This window comes from Acanthisitta chloris, unplaced genomic scaffold (genome assembly GCF_000695815.1).
Source record: "Acanthisitta chloris isolate BGI_N310 unplaced genomic scaffold, ASM69581v1 scaffold1686, whole genome shotgun sequence".
Classification (NCBI taxonomy): domain Eukaryota; kingdom Metazoa; phylum Chordata; class Aves; order Passeriformes; family Acanthisittidae; genus Acanthisitta; species Acanthisitta chloris.
Window position 1 is genome coordinate 13178 of NW_008677431.1, and position 19212 is coordinate 32389.

The 19212-nt window shown below is 45.8% G+C and overlaps 1 protein-coding gene across 1 annotated transcript in view; it reads right to left on the bottom strand.

Annotated features, from left to right (window-relative positions):
* MAPK8IP3 (mitogen-activated protein kinase 8 interacting protein 3) overlaps nucleotides 1-19212 on the bottom strand; it is a 44347-nt gene that overhangs the window by 8152 nt on the left and 16983 nt on the right. The window contains exons 10-21 of the mRNA XM_009076487.1: nucleotides 12495-12552; nucleotides 11392-11544; nucleotides 9927-10008; nucleotides 8153-8304; nucleotides 7487-7543; nucleotides 6828-6998; nucleotides 5177-5303; nucleotides 4248-4343; nucleotides 3065-3226; nucleotides 1885-2050; nucleotides 1270-1455; nucleotides 494-677 (exon numbers count right to left, since the gene is read on the bottom strand). Of these exons, the coding sequence (XP_009074735.1) occupies nucleotides 494-677; nucleotides 1270-1455; nucleotides 1885-2050; nucleotides 3065-3226; nucleotides 4248-4343; nucleotides 5177-5303; nucleotides 6828-6998; nucleotides 7487-7543; nucleotides 8153-8304; nucleotides 9927-10008; nucleotides 11392-11544; nucleotides 12495-12552 (1594 nt within the window). The remainder of the gene's footprint in view (nucleotides 1-493; nucleotides 678-1269; nucleotides 1456-1884; nucleotides 2051-3064; nucleotides 3227-4247; nucleotides 4344-5176; nucleotides 5304-6827; nucleotides 6999-7486; nucleotides 7544-8152; nucleotides 8305-9926; nucleotides 10009-11391; nucleotides 11545-12494; nucleotides 12553-19212) is intronic.

A 19212-nucleotide genomic window follows, 5' to 3' on the forward strand; every position in this document is an offset into this window, starting at 1 on the left:
TCCAAGTCTCCCATCCTGCTCCTCAGGCCACCACATCAGACTCTTTTGTCTCTAAGAATTTTTGGGTGGTGAATATATTTTCTTGGTTACCTTTAACAGCATATCAGAAGGAGTACTAGAATAAATCAATCACCATTTTTACACATGGATAAATAAGCTTCTTCAGTAAGATCATGAAGTATACGTGTACTTTAGAAGATCTGACTCAGTAAGATCATGAAGTATACATGTACTTTGGAAGATCTGACTCAACCACAGGTCTAAATTCATAGTGAGAGATCAAATATTGGCACTTTAGCAGCTGATCCTGCTGCAGGCTCAGCCATGTTTATTTTCATCTCATTTCTTTCCCTCCCTGTCATCCCATCTACAATATTGCTTGGGCACAAAACAGATAGAAGTCTGATGCTTCATCAAAAGATCAGGCTGGTTCTCTTAGCACAAAGGGGATGAAAACAGAGCAGAGCAGTAGCTCTAGCCCCAGCCTGCCTACCCGTTCTGCCTGGGTGCCTGGGCTGGCACAGGGTCTGTGAACACGTGCTCGGTGAGGGGCCCTGGCCGCGCTGGCACTGGCTCTGCCTCTCCCGCGCTGCTCTCCGGCACCTCCGTAGCCTCCGTTGCCTCCTCAGTAGACTGGGACTGATTGATCTTCCCATTGCAGACAGGAGCCACCTCACCTGGAGGATGATGAACAGTGTGAGATGTGCTACACATTGAGCTGGTGACTCAACTATACAGACATCAGGCTGTCAATTCTTTAATTCCTCTTTCCTTGCCAAACTCAATCAAGCCCTGACACTGCTCCACAAGCAGCAGCTCATCCAGCATCTTCTGCCTGGATGGGGAACAGAGGCTATTCCAAAGTGAGGCACAATCTGTGACTAGCAGAGCACCAGAAGGTTTCCAGGGCTGTCACTGTTTTGTGTGGAGTCAGTGAGGGCAGCACTCTGGTTTGCACTGGAGCTTAATTGGCTTCCCAAGGCTCAGAAAACAAGAAGAGCAGGAATTGTAGCAGGGCAAACATCTCACCTGTTCAAAACACTCTTCTCTATGACCCCTACAACCAGACTGCACTATGTGGATCACAGAGAAAAGGAGGGCTAGAAATGTACCAAAAGGGCCTTTGGTCCTCCTGTACCACATTAAGAAACTTCTGGAGGCCTCTGAAGTGCTTACATCAGGGATGGAAGGATGTGGCTGTAACACCATGAGCTCGTATGAGACTAGCTGTAATTGAACTCCCACCAAGTTTTACATCCCCCAACTCACTCTGTCCCTTGTCCAGCACAGGTGTGTCCCCTCGTGAGGAGCAGTTGCTCCGTGGCACATTGCAGCGGGTGGCACAGCCCACCAGTGTGATCCCTGCCAGGACACCATCTCCTCCAGCTGATTCTTCAGGATTCACATCCCCCTCCAGGAAGATCTCTCCCGGGGGATAGTCACTCTCACTGGCCGCTGGAGGGCAAAGAACAGATTGGCACATAAATCAAGCTGTCACTGCTAGCTGAACATAGCCATACTCCTGGGGTCACCCTACGGATGGGAGGTGTTGACCCCTGGGGTTCACCACCCTGGAGAGGCACCACAGCATCTGTCAACACCCTGGCAGATCCTCTCATCCTGAGCATCACTAGCCAGGGCAGACAGAGAGCCTTCCCAAACCTGGGCAAGGATCACTCCAGCTCCCCAAAACAATCCTTTGTGTGCCAAAGGAATGACTTACTGAACACTTAGCAGGGAGAGATCTCCACAGAAAGGTAAGATCTGGGTTATGGTTTTGGGGGACAATTAGAGAACACAGAAGGGCTCAAGAGTTAGTTCCCAAGTGAGGAACTCCTCAGTGGGGTAGGTAATCTGTGCAGATCCAGCCTGGGCCCCACTCACCAGGGATGCTGGAGATGCAGAGCACATGAGCATTGCAGACAGTGAACTGGTCCACCACTGTGCCAGGCTGGTTGGCATCAATGATCACGACTTTACTGGTTGACAGGGTGCTAGTGAGGATCCAGACACGACTAGATGTGGCATCCATCTCGTGGAGCTCCTTTGCCTTCAGGAGAAGAAACAGGTGGGCACAGTCAGCACTCCTCAGACCAGCCTGAGCTGGAACATTGCTTGGAACATTGACACATGGTGTAATATCTATTAAATTATAAATTCTATTGTAAATTTATTTTCTGTTTCACATATTTATGTATTCACTTGTATTTTCATTTTTATGCATTTAATTCCTATTCTATTGTAAATTTATTTTCTGTTTGACATATTTATGTATTCAGTGGTATTTTCATTTTTATGCATTTAATTCCATTCCTGTTGCTGCACTGGTATCCAGAGCACTGGCCAAAGGGCCTGGTTGGCTCCTGAGGGCAAGAGGAATTTGGCCACTAATTTCTCTGCTGAGATGTGTGGCTAATATGCCACTGAATATTCCTTCACCCAGGGCACCAGGAGCCTGGGATGCACCCAACAGACCAGCTTAAGCAAGCTGGTCTCAGAAGAACAGAGGGCAGCAGTGCAAGGCAGCTATGGAGAAAAATCCCACAAACCAGACAGGATAAAACATTGTATTAGGATCTACAAATTACAGATTTGGTTCTTTACAATATGAAAACTAAATAAACCACTTCTGACTATTAAAAACCAGAACTAAACTAAACCTCAAGGGCTTCAACTTCTGACCCAGATGGACTCCTATTCTCTATGTCTCTGTTCTTTTAAAAAAGCTTGGCCTGAATTTATCTATTGTTGCTTTAATTTACAGTGATGACGACTCCATAATCTTTCTAGCAGCCTCACCAAACACTTAAGTACCCTTATTATTAGGATTTTTTCAAAATTCTAAATGTTTCAAAAGCAGAAGCTGGAAAACTTTTCCCTGGATGATGTATCCCAAATCACACAGAAAGTTATGGAAGAGCCAGAACACCACAGTCCTGCACCACAAGCACAAGTCAGAGCATTTTATGGCATGGTACAAGGGTACTGAGAGAGGGAGCATTGGAGGGATAGGATGAGAAAACATATCAGAGGAAAAAAAAAAAGATTCATTTTGTTTTCTAACCTTTTTCTTCTCAGGAGATGTATGGTTACTTTTGTTGTTCTCCCCTTCCACTTCCCTGTCACAGGTGAGGGGATCACGCCCAGGCTCCAATTTCTGCCCATTCCCAGGCTCCTGTTCTACAGGTCTCCATCCTGAGAGATTGACTCCAGCTGCACACCACAGCTAGGGAACAGAAACAGGAATCTGAAGTAAGAATTCTCCAGGGTCTCTTTGAATTCAGGTACCTTTGTGGAGAGCTGTCAAATGTCAAACCGTCTAAAACACTTAGCTGGAAACACTAGATCTTGCTGATTTCTACCAGAAGACAGTCAGATTTGAAGGAGGTAAGGGAGAGGATCTCTGTACCCAGTGAAAAATCACTGCTTTTTAATAGAAGTGACTGAGAGATTCCAAAAAAATAAAGATCATAAATCAGCTTTGCAACTGCAAACAAGTTTCTGCAATGGCCTGAGCGTTCCCAGCTCTGGGGTCCCTAGGTCTCTGCAGCAAAGCAAGCCAGGATATGGCAGAAGATTAACAGTTTCAGACTGCCAGAGGGCAGGTTTGGATGAGATATTAGGAAGGGAATTCTTCCTGTGAGGGTGCTGAGGCACTGGCACAGGCTGCCCAGAGAAGCTGTGGCTGAGGATACTCACCCAGTGCACTCTTAGTCCCCATCCCACACCCATCCCTTGCAGTCTTCTTCCTCACACACACCTTTGCCCCTAAATCAGTGTTTGTCTGCTGATTTAACTCCCACATAACCAGTATGAATTGGAAGCAGCTCAGTGCCTGTTTTCTGAAATCAAATCCAGCTAACCTCCTATGATTATTCCCAGGGAGTTTCTAGGAGAGTGCTGGGAACAGGTCTAGAGAAACAAATCCAAAGATGCTGCACAGAACACTATCCAAAGATCGTTGCTGAAAATGTTGCTGTTGTTGCTGGGTTGTCTCAAAAAAGCAGAATATGTCAGACAGTAGCATGGGACCTGGCAACCACAAACAGCTGAGAATTGTCCTTAAAATACTCTTCCCTACATCCACCAGAAACCACCATTCAACAAAAGGAAGCAGCAGACAGAATTTGGAACATATAGCTTCAAAAAAATATTAAGTGCTGTAAAAATTGCAGGCTTACTGAGCTAAATCCTTTGCTTATTTCATGGCCCCTTTCTGGACTGCATGGTAAGCACACACAACATACCTTCATGGTTGGGTCCTTCTCTACTAGTGGGCGACAATACACAGGCACAGGGACATTTTTCATACGAGTGTCTTCCTGACCACCATTGGGACTCAGCTGGTGGGGAAAGAAGACAAATAGAAGACAGTAGAAAGCTGCAAACACCAGGATATGGCAAGAGATATGTAAACAGTGTGGCAGAACTGAGCAGAGGTGGTGCTGCTGAGGCTTCCTATCATATCTTGGGTGAGAGAGTCCCTATGGGGAGGGGAGCAAACCCACCCAAAGGACCATCTCACCATCCTCAGTGTCCCAGTGATGGCCAACAGAGACTCCACACTGCACTGCTGATGGAGGAAAGATGCTCCCTGCAAAAAGTCAGTCCACTGGCATTCACTTCCATCACAACAGTTGGACTTGATGATCTTAAAGGTCTTTTCCAAACTTGATGATTCTATGGCCTGAAACTCAGCCACTTGCAGGCCATGCTGCAAGGCCCCTCCAGTTCAGGAGGTCTCTTACCAGTTACATGAGTCACAGGCCAAAAAATGAGGCTGATGATTTTTGATTTTGTGTTACTGCTGAGAAGAAGTGGGTGCAAACTGCATTTGGTCTTTATACTACAGGAGTGGTAAAGTTCTCAGAGTATAAATGAAATATTCAAGCCCAGTTATAACAAAGGAAAAATAATACTAAAAAATAACTGGGCTGTGGACCGAGAAGTTGAGCTCCTTTTAGTTTAGGGTAGGTTCTTTGAGTATCTTCATGCCCCTCCATTGACTTTGGTGGAGATACAGAAAACATTAGTTTGACCTGTGCCTACAACTCTCAGACAATGCACATGGTACCTCTAAATGAAACGAGTCATGATTAAGGCTAAGTTAATTAGTAAAGCCATTAGTTCTGGCTAAGGTCACCCCCCCTCAGCCTGTGCAGAGCGTGGTGCCCACCTGTTTGTACTTGGCTGGGAGGCTCCAGCCACAGGCCTGCAAACGCCCGTCGTCGTTCCTCACGTGCTCGCGGACCTGCCGGTACTGCTCTCGCTTCTGCTCGCGGCGCGCAGAGGAGGTGCAGTCACTGGGGAGGCAAACACAGCATCACCTCTCCACCCATGACACACACACGAGCTGAGGGTGAAGGGAGTGTGGCCAGAGCAGGGGAGGGAACACACAGCAAACCAAACCCAGCTGTGAAAACAGCTGCAGGGAATCGGAGAGAGGAAAACTCTGTTGAGCTCCAATCTCCCTGTCATCATGCCAAATCATTCCCATCACCACCTAAATGTTCCAAGAGCCCTTCAGAAACAGGGACACCTTCCCTAAGACCTATGAGTCTAGAAGATCACACCAGTTTTTGCTGAGCTGTCACAATTTACTTAATGTCTCCACACAGAAGGCAATTTGAGTTCTTCCACTCCTTATTATAGTCAATTATGAATTTTTCTGTCCCTTTCTCTGCTGACAAAGAAAATATGCATTAACTGCTGGTTCCAACAGAACAACTCCAGCTTTTCACTGGCAAAGGTTAAACCAAAAATTGATCTGTGAGCTTTTAGACATGCTCTAATATAAACAAAGGCTGTTTGAGTGTCAGCTTCAATTCTGAATAGGCTTTTAAAGTATCATTCCGAGGCACAAACAACATCAGCAGAAAAATCAAACCCAAACCAAAACTCCCTACACAATATACACACAGTGACATATATCCTTAAACCAAACCCAACTTCCCTTCACATGCCTCCTCCCCCAGGGAGAGGAGGAGAGCACAAACAGCTCAGGGAGCAGACAGTCCCAGCAGAGCATTACACAATGGGAAGGACTCAAAGACACCACACCATGTGACTGTGAGGTGTCAGCAGAGAAAAAGATGGAATAAAGGCACTGGGTATCTCTAGGGTACAAATTTACTCTTCCAAAGCAATCTTGCTTCTCTTGATCCAATGCCTTTCCAGCAAATCCTTCTTACTGCAGAAGTTATCCTACTTTACCACCACATTCTTCAGTGTCCTTCCAGAAAAACACAGCCCATGTGAAACCACAACCTGACAATGACAGAACATGTTGTGAAGTCATGTAAAGTGCAGAAGAGTTTTCCCCCTTCATGTTTTATCGCTTCACTGGGATAAGACTCTGCAGCATCAACACCTAGAGGCTCTTCTTTTTAGCACGGTTAAGATTGAAAACAACCACAGTAACTTAAACGGCTGCAGAGAAAACTTCTGCCTTCACCTAAACTCCTTGTCAAAAGGGTTGGGCAGACATTCAATTCTGTTGTCCAAATGCTGCCATCATACTCCACCATAAAACCCCTACTTCATCCCAGTCTCCAAATATGAGTGCAGAACTAGGCTGAGGTTAACTCCAAGCTCCAGTGGTCCCTGCTGAGATGATCCACCTTGGCCTGGAAAGCCATGACCACACTATGTTTGGGAGGACAAGGTTTGCTGAGTCCACCCACTGATGAGCAAAAGCTCAGGGAGATAAACCACAGGGGACAGAGACACAGTAACATCACACCATCTGTTTCTAAAGGGAAAACCAGGCTATTGGAAGAAGAGCTGCTCTTTGGGAGAGCTGCAGAGGGACCTGTCTTGGCACTCACTCGTCAGGGAAGAACTCGAGGGTGCGGCTGCCCGAGGAGATCTGGCACATGGTGTGGCTGCGCCGCTGGCTGAACCCGGCCGTGGTGGGAGACTTGTAGTGGATATTCACTGAGGGGTAGGTCCTCTTGGCTGGGGGGGGACTTGAGGAAGAGCTGAACAAACGGCTGAAGCTAGGGACAGAAAAAAGCCAACAAGTAAGAGAAAAGCTGCCTGGGGAGACAGCACAGATACACAACAGGAGAAGGAAGAGGTACAGGGGCAGGGGCTGTAAGCCCATCACAAAAACTGCCCTACTTCAAACCCAAAGCTACATCCTCAAACCCAAAGCTACATCATCACTTGGACTGGCATAAGGTGTTTTTAGCTTCCAGAAACAGATACCTTCTGCAAACAGCCTTTTATTAAAACTGATTGTAAGCGTATGAATGTTTCTATTCCAGGATACTCGTGAACAATTTCAGCAAACCAATGTGTGGATGTTGAGATCTGATTTTAATTTCACTAATGACAAAGAAAGCCCTTAAAAGCAAAAGGGTTCAGCAAACAACACTTTTATCTGATGTTTCATTAATGTCAGAGTCTACTAAGCTGCTGTCTAAAGCAGAAATGGCAACACTCCCCCTTTTCTCAATCTGGCATAAACCACCAAAGAACTTACAACTGCCAAATGGTGGATTTCTTCTTCTCCTGGACGGATGGGTGCTCACGGGAAGCTCTAAGGACAAACACAGCAGAAGCAAGTTAGTCTCAGCATCTCTAAGCAAGCTTCTGCCAAACAGCAGGACATTTTCATCAAGGAAGGCATGTCAAAAGTCAGAATGCTAACAAAAGAATACATTCTAACATCCCAAAACAGGGAAAGGGACATGCACTGAATTTCAATGCAAGCACACCTAGCCACTCTTAGTTTCAATGTTGACATGAAGTGCAAGTGTGTCAAACAATGTGAAGTTTCATCAACTTCTGTAACACTGTCCCTGTCACAGACAGTCTCAGAGCATTACAGTCATTTCAAGCCACAGCCTTTAGAATTCATCACTTAGAAACAATCCTCCTCCCTAGAGTTTCTCCCAGCTTAATTAGCACACAAAAAAACCCAAGCAAGACAAACAACTGCCCAGTGCCTCCAAATAACATCAGCAACACGAGATTTTCAGCCTAGGTTCAGGAACAAGAGAGAAAGAATTGAGTATTAGGAGAGAAGCAGTTTGGAACACTTCCAGCACCCCTCAGGCTCTGTGTTGGTAGGGGTTCCATTGACCACAAGGTCAAACATGGCCAGGCTCTGTCCTAAACAGTGATGTTCCCCAAGACTCAGCCTCACCGGATCATCTCTGTCCACCTGACAGCCTCCTGGAGCTCCATCAGCCTCTCCTTGTACTGGTTGCGCTCCATCAGGACCCGAGCCATCTCCACACGCGTGAAGCGTCGGCGCTGGGCAATGGGAATGTTGTCCTGTAGAGGGGAGGAGCACTGCTTCAGCCAACAAAAGATGGAATGGGATTGAGGTTAGTACAGGGCAAGTCAGGAGACAGATAGATGTATTTGTTAGTTCTCCTGTCCTGCTCGATTACCCCCCAATTTCCCTCTATTAGGTGCTAATTCTGGACAGTGAGCTCCAAACTATGGCCCACAGACCTCTGGGGGTTCTGCAAACCCATGGAAATTAGAATGGGAATCACCATCAAAATTTGAACACACAGCACCACCCCAACCCCTCCTCACCCCCATAACCCCTCCACCCCAACATGCACCATCCCAGGACTATTGCCAGCAAGGTGCTTTGATAGTCTGCAAGGAATGATGTGAATTGACAGTGGTCCGTTGGTCCAGAAGTTTGGAAGCCAAAGTTTTAATTCATTAGCAAAGCCAGTCACAAGCAGCAGGATGTAATGCCATCCTTCCCCTCAGCAGGACTGGAAGGAGGCATTCTGTTAGTACAGTTGGAGAAAGGTAGGACACAGGAAACTAAGGAAAGGCCTTTCACTCTTTGGTGATGCAACTTGACCTTCCAATGAGGGCACAGGTGGCTCTGGGTTGGGGACAACAGGAACAAGATTCTGTTTGTCTCTTTTGAGGAATGGAAAATGAGAACAACATGGCTAAGTTGAGGAAAATATCTGCCCCAAAATAATGTAAGCATTTTGGAAACTCATTACTAGGAAGAGGCACTGGGTTGTGCTAAGCCATGGCCACCCCCAAGCTCAACCTGGCTGGTGAGTGCTGCTGAGAGCCGGAACAGCACAAGTTAACCAAGTCTCTCTCCAGCCTCCATGGACTTTGAATCAAACCTCTATGACCAGGCAAAATAGTGTATAAACAAAAAGGAGTGTAACAGTTATTTTTTTAAATTTAAATAAAAAACCAGACCTCCTGTCAGCTCAGCTGAAAGCAAATCCAGCTCTCTTCAGCAACTCACAGGCACTACTTGAAAACATTCCCATCTACCTAAATGCTCAACAGACCAAGTTCACCCCAATAAAGTCAAGAGATTTATGCTAGAACTGAACCTGCTCCAACATCTTGTACAAGTAAGAAGACAGTAACACTGACAAGCAGTGTATCAAATTCCCTGCCCTAGCAGGGACATTTATAAGGAGAATCAGTTACCTCTTGGTATGACCTTTTTTTTTTTGGCTACACTTGGTCTTTCCTGAAAAGCCAAAACAGTTTGAAGGGCTGTCCTAGAAGAAGAGCCCATGAGCCTTCTCTGCCTGTACCCTGTGGCAGGCAGTACTGGCTTATGGAAAAGGACTAACATGAAAAAGATTGCTGCAGAGCTAAGACTTTAATTCCAAGTTAGGAGAAGCAGGTAGAGTGGGAGGTGCTGAGCAGGGCACTGCTCTAGCACTGGGATCAGTAACCACATCCTGCACAGTGTTACTGCCACTGGGTCAGCTGCTCCTCTGGGCCAAATTATGGTTTGAAAGTTGTACGAAGAGGGAATCTCATGTCCATCAGCCACAACCTGTTCACCAGCCTTGCCCTCATCACTAACAAAGGCACATCAATCTGCATCTCAGGGCTCGTGTAAGTGAAGCAATATTGGTAAGTAATCAACCCCCTTTCCCCGCAGGCATTTTAGTAATGTCATATACCAATTCTGTACAGAGATAGCTGCTTACATCCTCCACCTCCTCTTTGGGCTCTCGCCGGGCAACGATCGCTTCGGATTTCACTCTAGGAAACAGGAAGAAAGGGATCAAACCAGCAAGTGACACCATGGCTGGCCCCAAGGAGCTTTGGGAAGAGAACCAGCTATGGGTTCCAGCACAAGGGAAAGATCTCAAACCATGTGTACCCAGTGGAGAAATGCTGAGAAGCTGCTCTGATGTTTCCCTTCCCTCAGTGTGTTACTCTGAATAGCACCACCAACATCACCCCACTCCTTTGGAACATCTGCTGTGAGCATCAAAATACTGACCACTGCAACAGTCCAGTCAGTTTCTATTTCTGAACCATCATCTGTGTTCAAATGCTCAATGAAAACGTCAGAAAACTGAGCCGTTATCAACAGGAAAAATGCTGTTTCAAGTGCTTCTTCTGGTCTCAGTGTGACTCTGTGGTTCCTGTGTGATTTGATGAAGTGAAAGAAGTCCCTAATGTGAAGGACAGTTTGCCAAAGTGATAAAGAAGAGACCACCAAATCCCTGACAACAGAATACTTTAGGTTTTTAAGTGTTTTCTAATTTCTTTCAACTCTTACATTATGTGACTCATAAGACATTTAAAAAAAAAATCATTCTGCTTGTGAGACTAGTTTCACTTCAGACATTCTGACCAGCCCGTGGATTTTCAGTGATTCTGACCTCAGACTACAGAACCTTCCAGACTGCAGCTGCAGAACAAACCCTGTGCTCTGTGCTGAGCCACGCACAGACAGCCCCAAGGGAACTGTACTGCTCTGAGCCCCAGGAGGCAGTTCAAGTGTATGGATGTGAAACCATTCCAGGCTTTGCTGGGCATTCAGGCTTTGCTTTCTCTACTTTGACAGGAAAATAAAATGTGGGATCTTCCTGTATGGGACTTCAGAATTTCTTCTGCATCTTCTCATTCTAAACATGAGCAATGAAACAATTACCAATACAGGCATTTAAAGATTGATTGTGCAGCTCTCTGTGAGCTCTCTCAGTAAATGAATGGGCATTCATTTCTCTCGGAGCTATCCTGGCTGCTGCAAGGACCAAGCTCTTGGCAGTTTCCTTCAGAACTGTTGGGTTTGAAATTCCCCCTTTTTTAATCTTGTTTTTGTTTTCTAACTGTAAATTGAGACCGTGAATGCTTCACTCCAGGGGGTCTGGATTTGCAGCCTCCCTTTGCACTTGCTGCTGCAGAATCCTAATCCTGGGGAGGAAAATTCTGCTTTCCTAAGGTTCAATAATCCATTTCAATCCAATAAAAACAAGGGAATGCTAAAAATATCTCAGCCACCTACCTTGTGGTGGTCTGTAAGGTACCTTGGAATGCCAATGCTAATATCCCATGAGTGGAGTAAAACAAACAGAGGAGGTGGATTTCCCACTCCTCACTCCCAGCTCCCTGGGGCAGGGGGTGATCACTCACCTCTTCAACTCCTCCTCCAGCTCCTTGACTCTGGTTTCCATTTTGGCTTTGGCCTGCCTTGTTGCCTCCAGCTCTCCCTTCAGCACTTCCTGCTCCCCAGACAGCTGGTCCACCTTGGCAATCAAATCATTCTTCACAACGTTCAAAGCATTTCTTAAAGGTGTGAAAGGGACAATAAGCAAAAATGCCCAAAACCAGTAGCTGTCCATAAGAGACACCTGAAACTATAGTCACAGGCACTACAAGGAGAGTGGAAATGAGTGTGTTTAACAATTCAGTCCAGCTATAACTCATGGAAAATTAAATTTTGGGAAAACGGATCTGCAGAAGAACACAGAAATCACTATAATTGGTCAGGATGAGATTAATCTATTGCTGTTTCCTGACTGATAGAACACCTTTCCTTCAGAGCACTGCAAGAGGCAGGTGTAGGGTAACCTATGACCTGTGTAAGGTTTGAACATATTTTTGACAGAACAAAGGTCTGAACCACACCTGTCAGAGCTGCTGTCAGCTGCAATGGTGGATAACTGTGGAAGATGGCAATAGAAATATCCATTTCCAACCAGCTCCAAAGTATCTTCATAAAATCATCAGTTTCCTATCACAGTAAGTTCTCCAACTCTCCCCTGGGAAGTACTCTGCCTTCCCTCTCCTGGCTGCTCAGCTTGAGTGGCTGTTTGCCAGCCTTTCCCAAGAAACATTACATGGTCTCCTTCTCCTCCATCAACTATCAAATCTTTGAGAACTCTTCTCAATAGTCACAAAATTGTCTTTTCAAACAACAAGCCTTGCAAATAACAACAGCAACATCCTCACAGAGGCTCAGACTCACACCTGGATTCCCACAGATGTTAATTTAAAGCTTGCCATTGATCTCAGATGGCATCAGCCCCTACCAGCACATGCCCAGAGGCTTCATCCAAGTGCCTGCAGAAAGGAAACAGTTAGGAAATAGCTCAGGAGAGCAATTCCTCTTCTACAATTGATTAACAAGTATTCAGCAAGCCCCTGTGAGGCAGGAGTCCTAGCCAAGCCCTATTCCAAAGTGCCATCTCATGTATAACCAGGCAGAGAGGTCAGAGCACGCAACAGTTCCTTACTTGGTCTCCAGCAGCTGCGAGTTCTCCAACAGCAGATTCCCCACTTCTTTGCCCATTCCTGAAAAGAAAGGCCAGGCAGTTTTCACCTGCTCTCCAAGAAACACAAAGCTTGTGTGCCACTGCCTGACTCATGCTCGAGGAAGAGAAATCACTTTTGTTAGGCTTCCCTAGGCTCCTGTGTGGAGTCTCTCGCTGAACGACCAAGCAGCACCAGCAAAGACACCCATGTGCCCCACAGAGAGCCAAAATTCAGACCTAGCTTCTCATCCCAACCTTCACAGGCCTCCTGGAGAGGGACAGAGGGGTCAGCTTCACTAATGCCAATCAGGGATGTCAAGGCAGTAACTCCTGGTTCAGCCATGAGCTGTTGCAAACACTTTAGATCATCCCTCACACAGAAAGAAGAGTTCATGGGTTTTTCACAGAGGACAGCCAGAACACTGACTTGCTGTCCTGATCTGCACACCAGTGATTTTCTCCCTTTCTTAGGAGAAGCCAAATGTTCTGTTTCCCAGTACACACTTGGGATTGTGGTTGTGACCAGTTTCATGCACATGAAAGGCTTCCCATTACCAGCCTTCCACTAGAGCAATTTGAACAGGACTGCAGATTGTCCCTTGCTCTCTCTACACTTAAACAGCTTTCTCACAGACGTTTAAGATGTGAGGTCTCAGTCCCATCACATTCAACACCTACACCAGACACTGCCCTTGCACTTGGCTGTCCATGTACAGCTGCACTCTGCAGACTGGGCTACAAGCACATTGATAAATCTGGGGCTAAGGGTGAAGGTCAAATTCAGTATTTCACAAAACCAAAGGAATTTAGGGACCAAAAGTACATCTGGGTTGTTTCCTGCTGCCAGGGACTTGTGGGGTACCAGTGTCAGCTTCTGCCTTACAGTGCTGAAGGCAAAGAGACCTCTCTCCCTGTTGGGGGGCAGCGCTGAGGGATGCAGCTCATATCTCACCACAGGTCCCAGAGCATGGAGAAGTCTCCCAACCATCAGTGTTTGTGCTGCAGTGCTCCTTGTCCTGCCCTCTGAACTACCTCTTCCTTCACAGCAACGACATCGACAGTTTTCATGATATGTTATTTGCTGATTAATTAGTATTTGCAAGAAAATAAAAACAACACAAACTCGAAGTAAATGGAAGTTAGAGGAACACAGCAGCACACGAGAAGTAAGAACACACCACAACACTCCACTTCCCACAGTTAAATGGGATGAATTGATGATGGCAAAAGCAAATTCCCAGCAAGAATGAGTAAGAAGCAGCATTTTCGAAGAACTTTTGAAAAATTAGTCAACAGGTAATTAATCACTTTGATGTTTCAGGCAATGTGTTCTCTGGATGCTGTGTCAAAGAATATTCCAACAGCACAAAAGTGGGAGATACTAACTGCAGTGCAAGCTGCAGTATTTTGGGTTGGTAAGGTGAAGGATCTATAGCCTTTTTTATTTGCCATACCACATGTTGATTAGAAGACTCAGAAATAATCCATTTATTACATTATTTTCTTGCTCATTTTTAATGATTCTACAAATGATCCAATAAATATTTAGCCTGTAAAGCATTAAAATGGCACAAGGACATTAAAGGTGCTGAGGGAACGTCAAGAGAAATAGCTCATCCCCATGTTTTGGGGATTAAATCTTTTCCCTTCCCATTCTTGAGTCATACATCTCTCTCTGCAGCTGTTTTTTTGGGAAGGAGGTGAGCTATCATGTCAGAACTAAAAGCCTCATAGTGTTCCATCAGTATCCTCACCACAGCTTCTACCTCACTTGTGTGTGACCCAGTGACAGCCCAATGCTTTAACCAGCCAGAGGTCTGAAGGGCTGGTCTGGCAATATAGAACTGGATGAAACCTTCCAGAGCCATGGAATGGGCACTATGAGATAACCTTGCACCAGCTGTAGTGGGACAATCTTCTCATGGGGAAAAAAAAACAGTGTGGAGTGACTATAACAAGATCTCTTCACCTCTCTGTGGAGTAAAGAGAACAGTGGTCTGAGCAGAGTCCTGTCTAGGAGCCCATCCTACACTGTCCTCCTCCCACAGCCAGGCAAACAGTGTGAAGCATCAAAGTGGATAATCAACTACATGAAACAGAGGAGAATCCCCAAACCACCTCTATGGAGCAACTGCATCCTGCTTCTAGGAGAGGTGATGTCAGCACCACAAAAAATCCAAACCAAGGTAATGCAAGACATGTGAAGGGATGGTGAGTGAATGGAAGGAATTTAGAAAAAACTGCACATCAAAAAAAAAAAAAAAAAAAAAGGGAAAAGAAAAAAAAGGAAAAGGAAAAAAAAGCAAAAAGGCCTTCGCCTTACCAAAGAAATCATCCCGTACTATGAGAGCCATCCCATACGAGAAAGGGAACAGAAAGAGATGGGGACAAAGGGGAAGAAAGGAAGAGAAAAAAACAGCAGCCATTAAGTACCAGTCTGTAAACAGCAAACAGAGCAGCTTGTCAGCACGTGTACAGTGTGTGGTGCCAGCACATGTGATGCTTGGTAGGAAGTAAACTACAACTTGTCCTGCTGCAGCCTGGTCTAACAGGGACCTACACCCGAGAGAGCTACAGAATGGTCTGGGTTGGAAGGAACCTTAAAGACCATCCAGTTCCAACCCCTGCCATGGGCAGGGACACCTTCCACCAGACCAGGTTGCTCCAAGCCCAATTCAACTTGGCCTTGAGCACTTCCAGGGATGGGGCAGCCAAAGCTCCTCTGGGTAACCTGAACCTCATTTTAAAAATATTCTTCCTTCTCTCTAATCTAGATCTTCCCTCTTTTTGTTTAAAACCATCACCCCTTGTCCTATCACAAGAGAAGGCAGGACAAGCTCAAGATGAGCTCATCTGCTTCTTCCATCTTCACCATTTCCCCAGTATGACACATCCTTGGGTTCCCCATTCCCACAACAAAGGCAGGTCAACAGACATTGTGAAGAGGATGAGGGAGGACAGGGGCAGGGGGAAAAACAAAAGGGGGTGAGTATCAAAGCATCCATCTGGCCTAAAAAGGCCCAAATCCACCTCCACACTGCGGCGAACTCCAACTCAGCTTCAGTGGGAGGTTTTCTGAGGAACATCCACTAAAAGTGACTTATAGTAAAACCAGTTTGAATGAAAAGAAAGGGTGATGCTATCCCTTTCTTTGTACCCTCACAGCCCACACTGAGCAGTGCTGGGCACAGGGATGTGGCATAGCTTATCACTGCACCACATCACACTATTGCAGCTTACAGGTCACTGCCTTCACTACAGGGAAAACTTCACCCAGTTTGCACTGGAATCAGAAGAGATCCCTTGACTTTAACTGCAATCTCATCTTTTAGAGAAGGTGCAAAACTGAGGGCAGAGCATGCCCTAGGGCAGTGAGTGTCTTACCCAAACAAAGGACAGAGCCACCAGTGATGGATGAGGCATCATCCAACTCCTGCCAGAAAGGCAAAGTTTCCACCAAAGACAGAGGCTTTCCCACTCTAACCCATCAAGAAAGTGTCTTTAATTTCACTACCACCTTACCCAAAGAGGGTTGGTATGCATCACATAACCCCCCACAGCCACTGGCACATGGAGGGACTCCTCACAGCATGGTCCACAGAGAGGACAGTGGGACCCTCACTCAGGCTGGGCCCAAGCAACTCTTCTGGCAGAATAAAAAAAAGTCCTTTGAGCCCCAAGACCTCAAGTGACAGGCCAGTGTGACACTGTGGAGCAAACCTGCCCACAGCCACACAAGGAAAGCAGGTTCAAAGGCAGCAGGAGCGTGAGCAGGACAGGAACCTCCAGCTGGGGAACCACCAGTGTGAGGCAACCAAGCCAGGCAAGGTGGGAGAAGTCTGCAAAGCCAACCGTGTTTGGACAAGAGCAGGGGAGTATCACACGTGTATACCACATCATCCAACCTCAACCAGGAAAAAAAAGAAACAAGGAAGGGAACTGAGCAGGAGATACACACCTGAGAACTCCCCTATGCGCCATGTCCAGCGAAGCACAGAGAGACAAGGGAAAAAAGGAAGTGAAAAAGGATCAATCAGTGACTGAAACCAACAAAATCAAAATTTTGTTCAAAAAAAATTAACAATGATTCAGCCATTTCAATGTCAAAAGGCATGAAATAGTAAGGACAGGACCTGCCATGGCTGTCGATGGCATGACTCTACATACAGGACAGAAAAAAAACCAAGGGAAGGTAACCTGTGGTACAACTGCAACCTCACACCTCAGCTACCCCCAGCTTTCCAGATGTGCATCTGAGGCAATCACATCTTCCTGGTCTGGGTAAACCTTTATCTTCTCTTTACTTAGTCATGTACCACTAAATGCAGAACAGCTCAGTCCCACTACCTCTCACTTCCCCTTGTGATTGTGATCCTCTGATAATAACTGTGCTCTGCAGTGACACTTCAGCCTGCAAAAGACAATTAGTTGCATTTAAAAGCTTCTTTTTTTTTCACAGTACAGTGCCAGGACTTGGGTTTGACAATCCCATTTCAATTTCTGTACACAACACTGTTACATTAACTTACCACCAGCAAGGCTGTGTTTCTGTCTTCACACACCTCCTGTTCCTTAATTTCCAAAGCAAACATAGTTGGTTATCCTAAACCTGAATCATAGAATGGTTTGGGTTGGAATGATCATCCAGTTCCACCCTCTGCCATGGGCAGGGACACCTTCCACTAGCCCAGGTTGCTCCAAGCCCCATCCAACAAGGCCTTGAACACCTCCAGGGATGGAGCAGCCACAGCTTCTCTGGGTAACTTGCTCACCACCCTCACAGTAAAAGGACCTGCCCACTGAGCACAACCAAACTGCTAGTGTTCCTTTGTGTCTGGAAACACTTGGCATAAGGAAGAGCAGGAAGGGGAATCTGGGAGAAGAGGGAGACAGGAGAAGGGAAGCCTATCCAGTCTTGGGAGGTAAGAACGCATGATTAACAAGTGACTATGCAGGAAAACAGCCAACTAGTGCTCCTAAGGCTGTAGGAGAAAGAAGGGAATTTGATCCTCAATTATCACTGGCAAATAATTGTGTTCTCTCCATCTATTCCTCCAGAATACTTCCTATACAAACTCATGTATGCAAAACAGTACTAGAGGCTGGGAGAACCCACCTGATTTATGTATTACTTTCTATCCAGAAATTGCAGTAAGGAGTGCCAGTTCTGCAGCAGGAGATGCTACAAAACTGCCACTTTGCAGATGTGCAAAGGGATAAATGGGATTTAATACTCCAGGAGCAGAGTTGCCTGCCAGTCACTGCTCAAGGGTAATTTCTATAGGTCGTAGTTTTAAAGTCCTCTTTAAGGAGCTTTTTCTTTAAGAAAGTGAGAGCAAAAGAAGAGAATTCTTTGCACATTGATTGCCATGGAGAGACTGGAAGAAATATTAAGCCTTCACTTAGGTGAGGTTAAATTCATTGATTCATTTGATTTCTAGAGGGAGGTGAGCTCTGCATTTCCCCCTGATCACTGGGTCAGGCTACAGGGTAATTCCAAGGGGAAGTGAAATCCCAGAAGGAAAGCTTCCAAAGTGAGAAGCAGTTGGAAGCAGTTCATGCTTCATCAAGCAAATAATTTTTCTGAACAAGAACTCTTCCAAGCCAACAATCCCTGATGCCCCAGCCATTCTGGGGGGAGAAGGAAAGCAGCAGTTGGCACAGTGATTAGTGGAGACAACCACAGAATCAACCAAACACTCCTTGATAAGGAAGAATCCAAGGATGAAGAAAAAGTAGATGGTCAATGGCAAGATTATCAGTGTTCTAGTGCTTTTTAGTGCTAGGAAGAGAGGTCCCAATAATGTATGGAGCTGGCTAACCAAAATCCATTCCACAGCAGGTAAACAGATGAAGCTTTAACAATGACATGTAGCTCCTACTGTCACCTTCCCTTTAAGCAAGAGCCTCAGCCCTTCTGCAATGGCTGCTATCATCCAGGGGATTTTCAAACCCAAAAATCTTGATTTTCCTTCAAAATTCTTAATTCTGTAAGTAAGTATCTGCACATATGGGCTCCCACTGTACATTCATCCTGAGTCTTCTGCAGATTTTCTTCTTCTGGTAGTCTTGAGTTGGAGGTGAAACAATAAATGATTTCATGCTTCGGGCACTGGTCATCAACCCAAGCATGAGGGCTCTCTTGCACCCAAACCCTGATGATGGTCTGTTCTTACATTCCAGTCACACTATTGCCTGTAAGAGCAACAACTTTACAGATACTCATCTCAGGTAAAGCAAAAAGTACTGTATTAACCTCCTTTTCAGTCCTCACACCTTCAAGATTAAGCTCTTGGTGAATAGGGCAAAAATCTATCCACTCTGCAGAAACATACCCTTTAGGAGGGTCTTGACACAAGACATATCCAAGCTGATACAAGTACCTAATTTGTGCAAAGGTGAGATGCTGCAAATCTGTGACTTGATTCAGCTTATCCTGTTTTGGACACATACACAGAATCAAACTTACAAGATTATCCATAAGCAGCTCAACAATAGTAATCACCAGAAAGGACTTTCAGGTCAGATCTCTTGCTATTAAGTGCACAGAAGGAGTATTACTGGAGTCTTTGTGTCTCCTAAGGCTCCTTAAACTCAGCAGTAACATAGAAGATGAGCCACATAAACTTTTGTCAGCTGCCCACGTCACCTGAGTATCCAAAAACCACTTGTGCTGTCCTGATGCAGGAAAACAGTCAGC